The 19,639-nt window shown below is 38.1% G+C and overlaps 1 protein-coding gene across 1 annotated transcript in view; it reads right to left on the bottom strand.

Moving 5' to 3' along the window:
• The window catches only part of LOC140332113 (uncharacterized), a 15,563-nt gene extending 10,940 nt beyond the window's left edge, over positions 1-4,623 (bottom strand). Inside the window, exon 1 of the mRNA XM_072413408.1 lies at positions 4,068-4,623. Coding sequence (XP_072269509.1) covers positions 4,068-4,623 — 556 coding nt within the window. The remainder of the gene's footprint in view (positions 1-4,067) is intronic.
• Positions 4,624-19,639: the final 15,016 nt, after the last annotated feature.

Genomic DNA, 19,639 nt, shown 5'->3' with positions numbered 1-19,639 from the left:
AATACAATCTCATAAAGAAGTAGCTGCAAGAGAGAGGAACCAGACAAAATAAACACTGAAATCCTTTACTAAGCAGCCTTATCTCCTGAAATAGAATCAAAAGCTGTGCAGAATAAACTGTGCAAATGGGAAATGTCATGCTTTTATTCTGGGTACAGTTACAAGTTTAAATGTCATTTCCATTTTTTTTACCAGATAGGGCAATGAAAGGAGCAATCTGCAGTAATTCCTATCAACCAATCAGATTTTAGTTTACCGCAGCTAAATTTGTGCAGGGATACCTTTGGACAAACAAATATATTAGGTGTAGTGAACTTGGACACTTTTAGCAATTGCAGTTGAATATTTTGCATAAGAAGCACAGAAGGGCTCTGCTAATATAATCAATGGCCACGAAACGTTTTCTGTGCACCCCATTTTTAGGCACAGGGGCTGAAATTCTGGACTAAGCCCTGTACAACTATTACACAATGGAAGCAGTCATATTTATTTTTTTGTGTCCTGGATAGAATTGTAATGAATTGTATTTAATGTACAACGCTGCGTAATATGTTGGCGCTATATAAATCCAATTTATTATTATTAATAATAATGATATTAAGGGAGTAAGAACCCTGGCTGGTGTTCAGCGTGGTCTATGTATCTGTTTAGAAGAATCACCCTTCCTTATTTATCCCGGTAACTAGTACAAAAAGGAAAATAAAGCTCCAAATTTTAAAATTGTCACTCGAACAATAGAAGGGAAATCTTTACATAGGGAAAATTGTCTAAGAGGAGTTTTCCCTCAGTTTTAGGAGATTTCCTTTTACTTCCTGTAATGCATAAACGACAGGAAGTGAAGGGAAATCTCTACACTGGGACAAAGATTTAAATAAACTTAACAAGAAGTTTACCCTTTTGCTTCTGGACAATTACTTTTTTTACAATATTTACACACATGCTTAATTGTGCATTTATGGCTTTTATTAATACATATAACTTCCTATAATAATTTTTATTTTCTGAATGCAGAGAATCTATAGAATTTACTAAAATAGGGTAACTAATTTTCTTTTTTGAAGGTGGCATATGCTGCCCATTTATTAAAGTTTGCAGGAGAAGTGGTGATCAGAGTTTTTGAAACAAACTCTACTGATTTGGTGATCTGTAAAGTAGTCATCATGATGATCGCTGTTTGATAATTGTAGCAGTGTTAGTAAAACCGCCTCATTCATGAACCGGAGATCATTTTTAAAAGTTTTTGAAAACTGGATGTAGGATAACTGAAACAATCCACAATTCCAGCTTGTGTAATTTTCTGCAATGTGGAGCCAACTACCCCTGGGTCAAGATATCATTACAATTCTAAACCTTTATGATTAAAAATCAGGTTTGAGAATCCTGCAAATCATTTTATAAAATCAACCTTTTTCAAAGTGATTGCTGAAAAATCTCCCACTTGTCCCATCTGCTGGAGCAAGTGCTTCCAATAAACCATTCTTGTATAACCTCCCAAATGTTTTCAGATTATATTAGCAGGGCTGAAAGGTCTAATCATTTCCTCTCTTGGGATGTGTCATCCAGTTTGCTTTTCTGAAATCAGCTTCAATCACTACCTGATTAACTGACAGTTTTGTAACTGAGGATATCACAAGGGTTCTCAGATCTCTGTGACATGATTGAACTAATTTAGACACTATGGCTATGTTATGCTGGAGGGTATCGTAGGTTACCTAGGGAGCATGCAAACCCGTCCTGTGCAGGATAATAAACCTTCACATTCACAGCAATAGCCAAAACCTGTTTACTACATTTCTGAGTAGTGAAGAGTTACAACCCCTGTCAGTTAGTTTTATGCTGCCGGTGTCTTGTTTCCCTTGACTTTCTGTCCCAGGGACACAACAGGAAGGGGGAAGAAATCTCTACAAAGTGAGTGAATTCCCCTGTTTCCTACATAAGTGTCCACAGAGGTCAGAAAGTGGGTGAACCAGGAGCATTTAGTATTGCTATGATCCAGGAACAGTTTTTCCAAATACCATATCAAAAAAGGAAGAGATAAGTGTANTTACCCTAGCAATGTCTTTTTTGTTATAGTTCTTGATACTTTTAGGGTATGTACACACCTTAGACATGATCCACCCATGCAAGAATCTGATTTGAGTACAGTAGTCCCCCAACATCTTTCATCAAACTGCCATGGTTGATGACTGCGCTGCATTTTTTTGGAAAAGGGCACAGTGGGGTACTGATTCTGGTCCTCTCTCCATAGAACAAAACGGCACTTCTTATTTATCTGTCCCTGGAAACGGTCACTAGAGATCACTTACAACAGTCATAGCCTTAGCAAGCAAATGTTAACAAAATGTTTCCTAAATCTAAAGATTCTTGAAGCCTCCTTAAACACCCCAAATTCTATCCCATAATGCATTGCTCTATGACTTTACAACCTTTGCAGTGTCAAGCGCTATCAAACTATCGCATAACATAGCCAATGGCCATAGCGTAGCTCATGTTAGGTTTTAGAAAATCATGTATTTCCCTTGCTCCTAGTAAACTTCAATTTTGTGCACACTGCTTGTGGTTTATGTGCATGGCCATGAACTCCTGGCATCAAGAAGCAAGTTGTGAATGGAGCTGGGCACAATATAACAGAAGTTACATAATTAGTGGCCACCTAACGACAATGGAGGAGCAACACTATACCCTGAAGAAGCAGTGAAGCACAAAGGTGGGGGAAAGAACAGCGACAGGGGGTCCATACTATTCAGCAATGAAGGAGGGTGCTAGTAGGAAGGCATGCCATAATGTTCAACTTCTGATCTGTGTTTTTGTTATGGTTCACCAGCTAAAGTTCTTAAGCTATTAGCTCATCAAGATGGCCAGGCAACAAGCATTTTCATATTGATAGTTTAGCAACAACAGCTTCCATGTTTCTCTCAACACTTAGTGTGTTTAGGCAATTAAGTTCCTTAGATACACTAGACTACACCACCTTTGTTTTAAGGTTATTCATTTCTGATTAACTACTGCAACATTTACATTAATCAGGGTAATTCATCATGCTTTTAACCCTGGCATATCTCAATATCGATCAACATGGGTATTAATGATTGTTGGATTTACCAGGCTCACACCCTAATCCTAACACATTATCTACAGGGTTTGTAATCGGCCACTGAGAGATAATAATTAGTTCTACGTGTTGCGGCAAGTCAGCAATACAGCATAGTATTGCCACCCATCAATGCTGTCCGGGGGCATTTGTCTGTGAAAATCTTTGTCATCCTGACTTTGACCTCACAGAAAAATCTCATGGTGGAAGCATGTTGCATCATTGTTTCTTCTTTTTCAAATGTCTTCAGGCACACTTTAGCCATACTACTAAGAAGATGTAAATAGTTATACTGGAATCATTAACAGTTTGTTATTAGCAATAGCATAAAAACACCAGGGATTGTACAGGAGGGTCCACTGATTTGTCCGAAGTTTATAATTTTTGCCAGAGGTGTGATGAAACTGCATTATAATGCATTCCAGCATGTGACAATGCACTACTGTGTATAGCATTGTAATTGTAGACAAAAAAAGGTCATGCAATACTTTTCTTACTGAGCTATGCATTGGGCAGACCATTTAGGTAAATGAGCTGCCTTGCCACAAGATCTGAACTTACTATTATACAATGCTGTGAAATATGCTGTCACTCTAATAATAATAATTATATAATAATATTATTAATACAGAACCAAAGATTGCTCCTTTGAAATGTGTGGCTTTTAAACTATTTGTAACCAAAATAAGATATTGCTAAATTGCCTCATAGTTAGAAACACATTTTTCTTTTCATTACCTTACACTATATTTGCACACAGATCTCCTGTGTATACTATTGGGGACAATACTAAGCATCTGTCTAAAGCAGATTTAGCAGAGAATGATAACATTCAGTAAAGAATTTAAGTTGTGTTTAACTTTGATCCTTTAAATTTGTAAAGTAATTATATTTAAAACATTTATCTTTATAATACAATTTCTGTTTCAGGTTTAATTCCCAAGAATTATGCATCATTAGAACATTAGGCACTTACCTGGCTTGATATCACAGGTGAGCTGAACCCCCAGTGGAGCTCCTCCCAGTTCTGCATTGGAGTATTGGAATTCTGGTACTTCCCCAATGAAGTGTGCTGCCCTGTCTGACAATCGTACAATACCCTGCTGCCCCTCTGCAGGTGGGCATCCTTCCCCAGTGCACAAAACTCTACCTCGAGACTTCATTCGTATCCTCAGGGGCAATTTACATTCAATGCCTTTGCAGTCCCTGGTGGCATTATTGTTGCTTAAGTTTGGAGCTCCTCCCCAGGTGTCTGTGGTACCCAAAACTTCATCTCTTGAGGATGCTGATGGCTGCTGACTAGTTCTTCCAGGCTGTAAAAAGCCATCGCTGCTTGCTATATGCTGGTATGAGCGGGATGCCCTGCTGGCTTTAACTGGGCATCTGGTGCCCACACATGGCTTTTGTTGGTCATTGTCTGTGGAGCTGCTGGTACAGGATGAACCTCCTGTGCATCTCTCTGCAGAGACTCCATTACAAATAAGTAGAAAGAGAAGACAGCTCAGCCTTCCAGAAGACCTCCAACTCATCATTGTTACCTGCAAACCAAAAAAAGAATAGAAATGAATTGCCTTAACTGTTATCTATTAGCCAATATGCCATAATGGCTCTACAATCTAATGCATGGTAATATGCTTGCAACTTCTTCAAGCAGCTGTGCTGGGATCTCTGGAGAGCTAAACTACAAGCAAGTTCACATCTCTGTAGTCTGTGACATAAACTGCATTCTTCCTTGCAAACAAAAAAGAAGCTCTGTAAAGTCTCTACATAAAAGGCTACTAAGCATGTGTTTGCAATTGTCTCTTCTCCTTTAGTGTCTTGGACTAAAGCATTTTATTTAAGCTAGAATAGATCTGTAAAGAGACCCCTTTTATGGGTGGAATACCTTGGGAAGGCTTGCAGGGTCTAGTGTTCTATGCTGTTACCTCCAATTAATGACTTATCATCTGTTCAGAGCGCTCAGTCTATCCAAGCAAGTGTGACCTCTACAGAGCTACAGGCAGGAGAATGTAATGTGCAACATTCCTCAGATTTCATTAGCTTCAAATTTCGTAGAGACCACCCAATACCCTCCCCTTTACAAGCTTAAATTGTTCAGCAACTTACCTTAAATTAAAGTCTTTTTTTCTAGTTCCTCTGCATTTCTTCATTTATATACTGTACAAACAACCATGCTGGTTTGTAAATTTCATGTCAGCTTTTCAGTCCTTCATTAAGAGTGTCCTGAGTTCCCCCATGCTGTCACTTTGATAGAAGAGAGAAGAATAAGGTTAAGTGTTAGTGACTCCCTCAAATGTAAATCCAAGTTTTAGCCTAATTATGGTAGCCAGGGGAAGGAATGCGTTTCATTCTATAGTCAATCTTCTCTTTCAGACTGAGGTTGGTAAAACTTTTTTTTTTCATTACTCTCCAAGGTTCAGCTATACTCAAGATGTTTGAGAGCTATTGGGTTTCAAGCGCACTTCCTGCATTTTTGTGGGGATAGATAATTTACTTACAAAAACAAAAACAGAAGCCAAGAATAGGTATATCTCCAGCTCTCTCCGTTGACTTCCATATAAATGAAAACATAAGGAGGGAGATTTCAACATCTCTGTTTCGAGGAGAATTTCGTCTCTGTTTTCAATGGGGGGAGAACAAAGAATCGTGAAATGTTTCCATGCCAAGTGCTAAATAAAAAAGGTTTGGGAAGGAATTCTCTAGACCTTGTTTAATTTACCGTATATCAAACAAAGTCAGTGACTCACTGGGGGGTTCTACAAACACATCGTGTAAGACATCCCAACAGAGAATGACTGTTCTCTTTTCTGGTTGAGTTTGAAGGATGAGCCAAGGGGTCTCCATTGTCTAACGCATGTAGGAGGACACATTTTGATTGTTAAATGCTTGGTTTGGTTTGGTTTGTCAATAAAAAAAAACTTATTTCAAAGCCCCGGAAAATTAAACTAATGCATTTTCAGTCATTTCAACATTTATTTTTTTTGTTAAAGTTTAAATGCTTAAAGTATATGTAAAGCAAAAAGAATAGGGGAAGGTTAAACCCCCTGTTATTTTATTTAATGATACCCGCTCTCATTTTTGAGATTCTTCCTAAATTCTAGTCTTGGAGATGCAACAGAAAATTTTCTCTTTCTCTCATAGAAAAAAGCCACTATAAAGGTGACCATACACTGGTCAATGGTTGAACAAACAATGCAAACAATTAATATCTCTTTAATATTGGTGATTTACCTGTAGACCACCATGCACTCATTGAGCAGGATAGCTCATATGCAGCCATGAGCGCTCTATACCTATCTGCCAGCCAAAGAGAGAGCTCTTCACTTTTTATTCTGCACAGATTTTTTGTTAGTGTAAACTTCTAGAAATGCTCCCATTGACTGGAGGCTACTAGGAAACTCTCCCTGCTGCACATCTACTGAACAAGGTCTGGCATTTCAGTGCAATGATTGAAATATTGATTGAGAATGCCCTAACTGGCACCATATTTAAAGTTTTTTTAACATTTAATCTATTAAAAATATTTTCACCTCACCTATTGGCCCTAATTTATAAAAGCTCTCCAAAGCTGGAGAGGATACACTTTCATCAGTGAATCTAGGTGATCCAGCAAACGTAAATTGGATTTCTTAAAAGTAATTTGCTATTTGTTAGCAAATGTTTTCAATCCTGGACCAGGTCCAGGTTTCCTGGATCACTTCACAGCTTCACTGATGAAAGCGTATCCTCTCCAGCCTTGGAGAGCTTTATTAAATCAGGCCCATTGCATCTAGAAACACAAATATATTCAAAGGGCCTGATTAAACAAAGCTCTCCAAGGCTGGAGAAGATAGACTATCATGGATAAACCTGGGTGATCCAGCAAACCTGGAATGGATCTGGTCAAGGATTGAAAACATTTGCCTATTCCAGGTTTTCTGGATCACACGTGATAGTCTATCCTTTCCTTGTAAAGTGTGCAATAATGGAAAATATAATTCTTGTGGTATATAGAATGTTGCCATTATTTTGATTATAGATTTTCTATGATTATAACAATTTCTATGTTTAAATCCTCAAATCCTCTGTATTGAATCCAATTTTCAGGTGGATCTATCTGACCACAACAGACAGAGAGAGGGAGAAATTAGAACGAGTTATTGCTCTGACCTATTTTTGTGTGTGTGTAAATTAAAGCTTTAGCTATTGTGCTGTGTTACATCATGGCTTATTTAGCAAAGCAGATAAGAATAGCCTTTAAAATATGCCCAAAGCTTTACCTTCAAGCAAAAAATCTAAATTCAATTTGCACTTCATCAATAAATCATATTTTCCAGGATAAGACTGTAAACATATTTTTGTAATCCCATCACCAAACAAATGAAAAAAGTGAAAATATACAAATTCTCTATCCCTTCCCTTGAAAGGTTGCCCTTTGTTACTGACAGAAGAGCTTAGGAGATGTAAACATGTTTACATAGCTCAGACAAATTCTTTAAATCCAGCATGCTCCACTGCAAGAGAACAGTGTGGTTTCCGCTTCACTGCATCTCCTCTATAAGCTTTTTACAATGAAGTTCATAAAGAGATATTCAGACGACCGGCTTAATATCTTAGAGCTGCACTCCATGGTTTGTTCTTAAGTCATTTATATAAATCGGAATGAGGCAGAGAATGTGGAATTATTGTAATGCTGTGACAGATCCGTACATAATCAAGACCTCAATAGGGCTGAAGACCTCACATTTGATACATTAAAAAATAACGATAACGGTAAAGATGGTAAACTCTTACAATGCTTGATCTGGCGGGTCGGTATTGCAGAATGGGACAAGCAATGTCCATTAACCATTAATCTGTCTTACCTGCCTGATTGCTCTGCGTTTCCAACGACAAAACCTGAGCTGCACACGGAATGGACAATCGAGATAGCCAAAGATCGTCTCTGAGAAGTAGAAAAGAAGGAAGATGGCAGCTCCCTGTGATGAAATGGGGATAGGTGAGTCCTGAGGCTTTAGTTCCACTCTAAAGGTCAATATCATACCCTTGTACTAAGCAATTATTTCTAGTTGTTAATGTTATTATTTATTTCATGATTTTCTGGCATTTCTGGGCCCTATACTGGGTAAACTTCCTGGGCCCCTTCCCCATGTCTAAAAGTTCCAACATTGCAAAAGTCAACCTATTTATGGGCCCTGTACAGAAGTACCCCATACCCCCCCTAATGGCAGCCATGTTCTGGTATTTTCATGCCATGTCTTACCATATCTGGGCAGGACAGAATTAGGAAAAAAGAACACAGCTTCCACAAATTACAGTTGCCAACATTTCCAAAAATTGGGAGAATACGATGGGGGGCTGAGAAGTTCCTGGCTTTGCCCAGAAAGAAGAGAGCCTGAGTTATGTAATAACACATTTATTCAACATATTCCCCCCTGAGACTGCTTCAAACATTTCGGCACCCACTTCGCTAAAAGCTTGCGCATGTCCAGGATAGTGATAATAGCAAACCCAACACGCTCCCGTGAGATGTCAGGTATCTGGGGTATCTTTTTTGCAGATATTCACCGGTCCTCAATAATCAGCTCATGGACAGCATCGCAGGTTGCCGGGTCAGTTGAGGTTGGGGGTCGCCCACTGCGGTGCTCATCTTCAACGGTGAAATACCCAGTCTTGACACGAGATATCCAGGTTTTGACAGTGCTGTAGGAAGGACACTTCTCCCCCAGTGTTTGTGACTTCTCAGTGTGTCTGTCCTTTGCTGACTTTCCCTGGAGAAACAAAAATTTCATGACGGCTCGTAACTTGTAATGTGAAAACTTGCTTGTGCCTCTGCCATCACAGCTTCTCACTAAAAGAAAAAACAGTTTTAAGACCTGATATTTGCACAGGACAGGTATCTTACCATGCATTCTAAAAAGATACATTAGCTCGTGTTTTGGTGAGCATTGATGGAACAGGCAATTGTAATCCGGACCTGAAAATGTTTTCCTTTGAATTGGCAAAATTACAGGTGAGTGATACAGAAAATACCAAAACCATTGGATCAGCATAACAGCCAGGTACATAAAATTTATTTGGAGTGCAGGTCAGTAAATGGCATATGCAAAACACCTCTGCATTACAACAAGCCTACTTTCAGTGCATTACTTTGTTGATATTTTCTCATATTACAGTATGCACTGCTGTAGATTACAGCAGGGACTATGACTTTACTAAGACATCTTGATTTTGCCTTTATGCTTTCATGCCCTTAAAAGAGGACCTTTGCTTTAAAAATCTGTGTACATATAAGATTATTGTTGTTATTATGGAGAAGGTGGGCGGGGATGAGCAAGTGACCCCCTGCTTTGCTCTCCTCTATAGGAGTGAATAGCAGTCTTTCGATATAGATCGTTCATCAACATCAGGGGGGCTCCTGTACACATATCAAAATTTCCCAGAGACGAGTGGGATTCAGCATCTCAAGTTTGTAAGTGTTGCTTATTGATTGTAATACGAGCATTGACTATAGCTTTTACCAGGCTTTAGCAAATATACAATAGCACAGTTTTTTTTCTGAAATCTGCTTAAATCTATTTTAAACATACAGCCAGCATTCTGTATTTAAAACCTCACCAAAATGTATTTTTCATTTTTTATTAAGCAAAGGTGACAAGCTCTGTCTGATTTTTATTGCTGAGTCCCAACTTCGGGAAAGTTTCCCCTAACTTCCTGATCAGTACACTATCTGTACAACAAGAATTGAGGGTAAAGCTTCCTGCTGTTCCACATACTGCCATAGAAATATAAGCAAGCCCAGGTCCTGGACCCACCCAGCCTGTAATTGGACATTGAAAGCAAAAGCAGCTCATCTCTGCCCTTTTACCTTTTACAACATGTTGCTTCAATATGTGAACTGAATGGCTCCATACTGCTTTTCCGTCCCACTCTATACAGGGAATGCAAGATACTAATTTCAGGTCAAATTCGGGTACACTACTTGCATTTTATCAAAATAGACTAGGTCCCAGGTTCGAATCTCAGCCTGGACATTATCTGCATGGAGTTTGCAGGTTCTCCCTGTGTTTGTGTTGGGTTTCCTTCCACATTCCAAAAACATGCTGTTTTGTTAATTGGCTTCCCCCCAAAAATTGACTTTAGACTGTATTAAAGATTAATGTACATAAACACATTAACATATGAGGTAGGGACATTAGATAGTGAGCCCCTTTAAGGGACAGCTAGTGACATGAGTATGGACTTTGTGCAGCGCTGTGTAATTTGTTGGTGCTATAAAAATACTGTGTAATTAGAATAATACTAATATTAGATGTAGATTGTTTTTTACTGATCTGCAGTAAGTTGTGTGCATTTTATGTGCAAAGAGCAGTGTCGTCTGACAAATGGGGAATGGGGAACTCTTAAAATAACCTTCAGGTCTTAAGGAACCTCTACTATAGTTTCTATAACTACAGCTTACATCCAATGGGAAGAATGTAACCCTTACAGATAGCCAAAAAGATCAGTTAAATAACCCGAGAAGCACAAATTGCTCTTTGCTCAAGGTTTATCTAGCAATCTCTAGAGAAAACCCTGGTTGAGAAACATTGTCTTGGAGTATAACTTTAATGCTCGGTTACCATTATTTCTTCGAAGTATGAATAGGAGGGACCTGCCATGTCACAGCTGTTATTGGGAGTGACACCAAGTTGGGATGCATTTCCTGTATGTGCAGTAAATCAGTAAATTGCTGTTTTCTGTTGATAAACATAGAGGAAGCAACTTAATCAATTCTTGTATTTGATGTATTGCCATATTAGTATGTCATTGCTTCTATGTAATAATCAGTAGACATACAATCCCAGATTTAAAGGTCTTACAATGTTTGAAGTTCAGTCAGCATCTTGCACAGCATAATCTTCCATGTCAAGGTGACAGCTGGTTCACATATGTGCTCTGAGTTCCTGTCCATGGTTTGGTCCTAATCTTCTCTGCTTCCAGGAAACGCAGAGCTATGAAATAGAGAAGCCATAGATAGCACACTTTTATCTTCTCTTTAAAGATGAGTTTATTCTTTCATTCATTATTTACGGTAACCATAAATGTGACAATGAGAGCTTTTTAAAACAAAATTCTGGAATGAGATGATTATAAGTAAACATTCAATCCCTAAAGGTGAACACTAACACTTCAATTCTGTGCCTGTAGGGAAGCATTGTCTTGTTATTACAATAATCCCTCCTACCTGCCTGATTGCTCAGGACACCTGTCAAAAAACAGTAATCCCAGATTCCCCTGGAAATAAATGAACTCCCACATGTCATCCAAGCTAATCAAGATAGCCAAAGATTTTTTCGGACTGGAGGACCACTAAATCACCAGTTCCAGACCGCGCATGCGCAGGAAGCCGGGTGTCATTTAAAGGGGAAGAAACTTCCCCTTTACTGACGTCATGATGCCAGAACCTGCCCACTCTCCCATCGCAAGTCAGAGCCTGCGATGGGAGAGTGGGTGGGTTGTGACCAGAGACTCAACCCGTCCACTTCCCTAAACCTGGGATTTATACCAGGGACATGGTCCATGGCTCTGGCTGGTGCCTCCCCCTCACTTGAGGGTGCACCGGCCAGAGCCACGGACCACCTAAATTCTCTCGTGAACCACCAGTGGTTTGCGGATCACTGGTTGGCGATCGCTGGTCTACAGGAAGAGAAGAAGTAAGCAGATGATGGCCCCTTTCCAAGGAACACGGATAGGTGAGTATCTCTGGTTTAGTTAAACTTTTATACCAGTCATTAAGCAGAAAATAGATACAACAATAAAAGAACTGATCCTAATATTCTTGAACGTGGATGTGCATAAAAGCCCATATTGTAGTGCAGGACTACCAATATTGATCTTTATTATATATTGACAGATTTCCAATAGCTACAATGCATAAGTCTTCAGCACACTTTTGGCAATAAGGTCCCAGATACATTAATTTCATTTCTCTAAGTGATTCTTCGCTCAGGACATTTAGAAAGTTGGGTGCCAGTCACTTTAGTGAGATAAAAGAAGAACAGATTATATTGTACATTGCTGTATGGGGTGAGGGTGACGTGCGGATCAGGATATACCCAAAAATATAGAATTCTATGACTAGGCTTCAAGCTCTTCTAGATCATTCTCAAATCCACTTACTTTCACACCTATGAACATTCTGGGTTCCTCTCTCTAATTTTCTGTGTCCCTCTTTCACAAGGGTTGTTCCTCTCTCTAGGTGCTTTGCTGTCGTACGTACATAAACTTAGGATGAGGCACCTTAAAAATTAATGTTTAAGTGGCTTTATATTTAAAGACAGCACAGCCTACAAAGGTTCCTGCTCCACCAGTCACTCACCACTCCATTATGGAGAAAGTCAAAGCTTACTTCATCAAGGTCATTCAGGATATTACTGGCATCCAACATCTTTAAGAGTTCCTCCCAGCTAGAAAAATTATTTCCTTAAGGCATGAGATGGGTATTCTACAATGGGACAAACTTAAACAACATGTGGTAGAGAAAATACACTCCATAACTTGAGATCACAACTGCAGAAATGCAAATAAACGAACTGCATCAGTCAAACTAACTGCAAACTCACAAATAAATGAATAAATGAAAAATAATTTAGCTACATCCATATATTAGTATTCACAAGTTGGTATTGGTTGAATGGACACATTCATGTTGGGGAGATTTGGTTCATCTTGTGTGCTGGAGAACATCATCAAGAAATCTTTTTAAAGGAAGAAGACATCTCTATTTGTGTCAGCTATAAGGTGTTTTATTTGGAGCATTTCCCCACAGCTCTGGGTCCTGTAAAAAGTAAAATTTTGGATTTGCCATCATTTTCTACTTTGGTGAAAATGATCACAAAGAGAAATAGAAAGAGTGAATCTCTCCATCCATGACACAGGATGTAATAAAAAAAACCAAACAGAGGTTCTGACTTTTCCCTACTTGATTCAAAACTCTATAAAACATAGAGGTAAAAGTCATGTTTTTATCTGTTTTCTCCATTTTTACAAGTTTCCTCATCCACATTTTAGTGATTGCAATAAACAAAGAGATTAGCCAGCAGATGTGGCTCAGTGCAATTACTATCTCTCCCACAACACATGCTGAGATGAGATAGCAGCCACACAGATTGTATTGTTTTCATGGAATCAGCCAACTTTGCAATGTGAGAAGGAATGTATATTGAGAAGCACGGCCTTCTATTGAGAAGCACGGCCATGCAGAAGAGACTGAATTAATAATGAACATAAATAGCTTTCTCTATTTACATATATAATCACAAGGTAAAGAAAGAAACAATATTTTAAAAATAATACATACCAAGGTGCACTGATCTATTTTCCAAAAAGACTATATATTTGTTCCAATATTACAGATCCTGATGAACATAACATCAGTCTATCCAATACTACCATGCAATCAGGGAGGGGTTTCCTTAACACCTTTTAATTTGTTCCTCATTTTTCATATATTAGACATATAAGTGGTATGTCAGTAGACTCTACTGGAAAATTCCTGGGGCAGGTGGCTTTCTTCTAAATGAACAGATCAACTGTACTGAGGATGCTTTGAGATGACTGGGTGAATAGGCAGGGCACTGATGAAAGGTAGCATAATTGCATGTAATACAAAGAGAGGGAGATGAGCAAATGAGAGACTGTTAAAATGAACTGTTACTTTGACATTAACCATATCATAACTACAAAGAGCGGGAAATTGAGCAGAACAGCAGAGACTGGCAAAACATCAAAACAAAACAGTTCATGAAAGCAGATGGCTTGTGTCGATTAATTTACTCCATCATAATTTCAAGCAAACCTGTTGGCCTTTTAAATTGTTTAAAGTAACTGAACCCATAAATTGGAGCTATGGTATCGCTCCATGCCTCCATTAGACATCGCCTCCATTAGACATCGCCACCTAGTACCGCCATTGTTACGTGACATAGGTTAGGGAATCCACTTTGCTGGGTGTTGCCTTCGACACGTATGCAGTAGGAAAGCAAAAGGAAGGTAAGTATTGAACATGGTGCTTTGTCCTGCATCAGAAAAGCACAGCTTTACCTAAACTAAAAAAATGTAACACTAAAAACTCTAAACCTGTCCTTGTGGTTAACCCCTAAAAGATGCTGTCATTATGATAAACCAGTATTTGTTGAGTAAAATTCAGAAACAAAGCAATAAAAAATGTACATCAATACAAAACAATACAAAAATAAAACATGTTACAGAGTACAGTGAACAAATCAGAAAGAAATATAAAGCTGTTACTTCACAGCTATGAATAGGAACATGGTATTATCGTTGGAACAAATACACAACAACACATCAGAGAAAATACAATGAAAAAATAATAAAAAAAATAACAAAGAAACACACGGTTAAGTTACACCTCGTTGCTATCGTGAGAGAAAAAAAGAAAAAAAACAGAAAGATCTGAAAGAAAAAAAAGAGGAAAAGAAAAAAGAGAAGAAGAAAAGTCTTGTTCCAAGGAAAAAAAACACAAATTCAAATATGAAGAGGAGAAGGAGTTCTAGGAGGAGGCAAATATTAGTCCAACCAGGGTTGCCAGATAACCAAAAATGTATCATGGGAATCATTAATAATAGCTGTATTTTTCTCATTGACCATAGTACCGTGCATACAGATTTAAACTTCCATAAAATTTAAATCAGGTGTTTTCCATGCACACGTAACAGTTTGGATAAACCTGTGTTTCTCCACCAGGGTTCTGTGGAAACCAAAGGTTCCTCCGGAGGTTGCTCATATTTTTTACTCTAAGGTCAATTGAAGTGACACCAATGATCTTTTTGGCTATCTGTAAGGGTGACATTCTTCCCAGTGGCCAATAATGTAAGTGGGATCTTCTTACTGGCGCACTAATGTACTGTGAGCTGTGAATATAATAATTATAGTAGGGGTTCCCTAAAGACCTGAAAGCTACTTCAAGGGTTCCCCATGGTAAAACGGTCAGGGAACATTGTGATAAACAGCTTTATGTTTAAATACACATATTATACTTACTGTAACAACCACTAGTGAATTCAGTCTATATGCTTTTGCACCTTTCTAGGATTTGCAGCACCAAGGTTAGTATGTACTCCTTCATAGGATAGATGGAGATGGACATAGGAGGTCATCGGGTCTCAAGAAGCTATTCTGCCTTTTGGCACCTCCGTTAACAGTATTTGTGCACGTACACTCCATAGTCTTCACTGGCACTATGATACCAACCGGTCACAGCGAGCAAGGCAAAGGAGGCCAACCAGTCTAATATCCCCACCAAGCCTGTCAATCACATATCAGTATTCAGTCAGGCTCAGACCTACTACTAACTTTCCATAAAAGCCTTCAGTTCCTGTCCTGCTGTGGGTGTGTTACTTACATGATACTTGTTGCTGACCCTTTGCTTCACCTGACCCTCGGAAAGTTTGCCTCCTGCACCAACCTCCCCCTGTTCTCTGAATCCAAGCTTTCTCTGCCCTTTGTATACCTCTCCTGGCTTATCATTTTTCCATGTGTGACCTTGGCGTTCTTAGACCTGCTCTCCCTAAATGATATGGACATACATTTTATCCGTCAGGTAACTAACAACCTGTTTGCCTCATGGGCTCTCCAGTCACCTGTCACACTAGGGTTATTTAGTTGTGTATCCAAGTCCTGAACTCAACCATGTGCTGGGATGGTGCAACAAGCCGCCCATGGCAGCCTCTTCACACGAGAAGACTACAGAGATAGATTGGGCAATTGCATTTCGTAAGGCATTGACAATTGACCCAAGGCCCTTGAAGGGCCAAACTAATGATGTAGGGTAGGGCAAACTAAGAGATTACCCGAAACCCTTTCTTTCTTCAGACCACAAATGACAGAACAATCAGGGCTGTGCAGATATTGAATGCTGTGCATTTGGGACCCCAACTTCATATTTACTCAAAGCCCAGTCACTTTCACAAAGAAAAACCTCTGAGGCACCATTATTTCCTATGGGATGGCTATCCTCTGCGCCAAAATCAAGATGACTGTGTCAAAACAAATTTGCTTATGTATTGACATCCTCTTCTAGAGCTTGTCAATGCCCCCCATATAGTTTTTAAATTAAATAAATCAAATCTTCAGATAATACCATAAATCCTTGTAATTTTTAATAACTAAAATATTCCTATTTCCACAACATGATTCATAAAGCAGCATTGATTTTGAAAAAGCTTTGTAGCTGCTGAAACAGCTAAACCTTTCATTAAAACTCTCTTTGAAGTATATTACAGCTCTGTTTTTCCAACAAGGCAATTGTGATTATTTTGTTACGGTTTTCCTACTGTTACATCACTGGGATTGTCCAGACATGTCTCAGAGGGCTTTTTAAAAAGGCTGTGGAATATCTTTTGGTGTGTTCCGGCAACTTGCACTAACTACATAATTACACTACAATTTCATAATTATATACAATACTTCCTTGTCACTCTTTTTGGACTTTTTTCATCACTTTCACAAAAAAATCATCAAAACGAGAAACCCTCTCAACATCAAATACACATTTTAATACACGGCAAACAATTAGAGAGCAAAGTTTTAAAGAACAGCATCATCAGGCACTTTTTGCATCTATACCAATCATTTAGTGTAAGTTGCCTTCTTGTATGCAGGCAAATGTGGGTTCTATTTAAAGTGGACCTCAACTAAAAATAAACTAAGTTACCAGGAAGTACAACTAACTGATAAAAGAGAAAAGTCTCTTTTGCCAAAAAAAGGCTTTTTGTAGCTTTACGTTTTAGCCCTGCATGGCCATGTAGTATAAAATTTGGTTCTGTATGCCATAAAGAGCCAGTCATCAGAAACAATGTAAATCCTGCACAAGCTATGAACCAGAAGTAGCATGTCCAGTTGGTGATGAAGATGGCGGCTTCCTAGGATGTAGTGATGACAGAATCTTGGAGGTGTCATCACTGCAGGGCATCTGCAAACATTTAAGTATGCTGTGTATACTTCCTGTATATGGCAGAAGCTCATCACCAATGCATTTCTGCTTTAGGTGACTAACATTGGTGGGAATCAATTACTGCCATTAAAACACATGGACCTGGAAGGTTTCCCAAAGGGAATGTATGAGGGAATGACTGATTTCCTGTTCTACAAATAGAGTCCTAAGGAGAATTAAAGCTATATGGAGTGCTTTCTCAGATCCAAAAATGTGTATGTAAATGGCACTGACATTATTATTATTATTATTATTATTAAAATTATTAATAATAAACAGGATTTATATAGCTTGAAAGTAAACCAATCAAACACTGTAGCTGCAGTTGATTTTTCAAGCCATTGAAATTTGCATCTCTACTGCTCATGGGTTGCATAGGCACACCTTCAGTAGCTCCCTTGGTCTTTGCTATGTCCAAATGCTGCTGCATTGTAAAGGTACAAAATGTTGACACTTTGTAAAAGTGATAGTGATTGCTTTCAAGTGGCAGTATGCATCATAAGGAGTGCCAAAAGAAATTAATTAATAGGACCTGGAAGAAGCATAGCTTTGAACATTCAGAGAGGTCCAGTATTTGGGGTTTTTCAGATGTTTGCAGTGATCTAAAGTTGACTGCATTTGATACACTGTATGGCCACAAACTCATTGGCAAATGTAAAACAAAAGACATAGTAAAGCAGTTTCAATAATCTACAGAAGATATGTTTCAAACAAAAAGCAAAACTTTCTCTATTTAGAAACGTTATTTCCCTTAATTTAAATCAGTTTGAGAAAAGAAGAAGAGAGGAAGAATGGGGCTTTTGAGGCACAAGTGTTGATTAAGAAATTATTTTATTGCACATAATTGTGGATATGCTATTCAAACATAGATCCACTACCCTAAGAGTATATGACAGTGAGATTTTAGAACAATCTTTAGAGAAAAATGGAAACAAATCATTAATGGGATTGACGTCTGTTTATTTAGTCCTGATGCGTTTCGCCTGAGCAACGTCTTCAGGGGAGGTGGGAATATCAATTTAGTTCAATAAAGATGATATTGCATTCAAGGGACTGGTGTATATGACTGTTCTTAGCTTGGTCCTTCTGTGTAATGGATATGTAGATGTCTTTTGTAAGTTGAACAGGGTTTAAAAATGAAGTTTCAAAAGATAGAGTTTTCCCAATCCTTGAAATAAGAGACCATGCTATAATATCCTACTGGAACAGAATCAGGTGCTCTTAACCATGGAGGGGAGCTGAACATTTCTGTATTAATGGAGAAGCACCCTAGGTTCTCCCAATCTGGACTACAAATACTTTCATTCTCTTACATGGGGTGGGGGAATTGTCCCAGAAGAAAGGTAAAGAAATTAATAACATTGTTTAAGATTTCAGCTCAGTACAAGAAGGACACACAATTTCTGTCATCATCATCAAGTAATTTTCCTTATTTGTAGAAACTGTACTAAGACGTAAAAACAGAAAATTAATACAACCACCAAATTTTAGGACTTCTTTGATGCATCAAAAATGTTGCTTTCGGGTTTAGATCCACTTTTGGTTTTTAAAGAGAATTACCTTTACAAAATGTCTAACGGAAACTAACTTTCTTGATATGACCTAACTTCATTTTTCATACCTCTTCCAAACCTTTTTAGAAATATAAACAAAATTATTTAAAATATTTTATTCTGATAAATACGGAAGCCGCTACTCACACAATAAAGTTTCTCTATTTTTCCACCTAAAAGTTAAGTGTTAAAAAAAATATGAACTGGTATTTTAATTATATTCTAAAGAATGCTAAAAGAATGTGTGGGTCTCTTTAGGTTCACTAATCCAAAATAGACTAATCAATACTCTGAACAGATAAAAAAACAGATCCCCTTGTCCTAAAATAACAGCTTCATATGTGGCTTTAAAATTGAGTAATGTAGCTTGAAATGTTTGGGATTCCTTTTTATAATCTCTTTTGTTTTGGGTGACCTCCAGCTACGTAATTGTTCCCAACAAGTTGGAGTTTGGCTTTGAGGACGGTAAACATTCCCTATTGCGGAAATTGGGACTATATATCATGCTTAAGATGGGAAATGTCAGGAAATTTGCTTATTTTTATGTATGCTGGTTGTTTACATTACATAGGACACGGTAGTGCATGGACATTATATTTTTTGTGATTGTCTAATGTGAAAATCTGGCATCTGTCCTGCAATGCTGTTTAGTAATCCACTGTGTCCGATTACCAAATGACTGGCATAAAAGACCCACAGAAATGCTGCAGGATGACTACAACCAATCCCATCTCCATAGAAGAGAAGAGAATGCAACCTAACGTTTAGAAATATGGATATTAGGACACTTTTTAGTAAAGTTAGTTTTTAAAAAAAAAAAACAATAAAAAATAATAAACAAAAAAATAATAAATACACAAAAAATGATTGAGTAAACCAGCGTTTCTCAACCAGGGTTCCTCTAGCCCAGGGGTTCATAACCAGGGGGGTATTGGTACTTATTTTATTTACTGTATTAATTTATACTTAGGTACATTATTATATCTGAAATCAAAGTGGAGAAAACAACTTGATATGTCA

The sequence above is a fragment of the Pyxicephalus adspersus genome, chromosome 5 (genome assembly GCF_032062135.1).
Source record: "Pyxicephalus adspersus chromosome 5, UCB_Pads_2.0, whole genome shotgun sequence".
NCBI lineage: Eukaryota > Metazoa > Chordata > Amphibia > Anura > Pyxicephalidae > Pyxicephalus > Pyxicephalus adspersus.
Note: the sequence above shows the minus strand (reverse complement) of the source record. Positions and strands in the feature narration are given on the sequence as shown.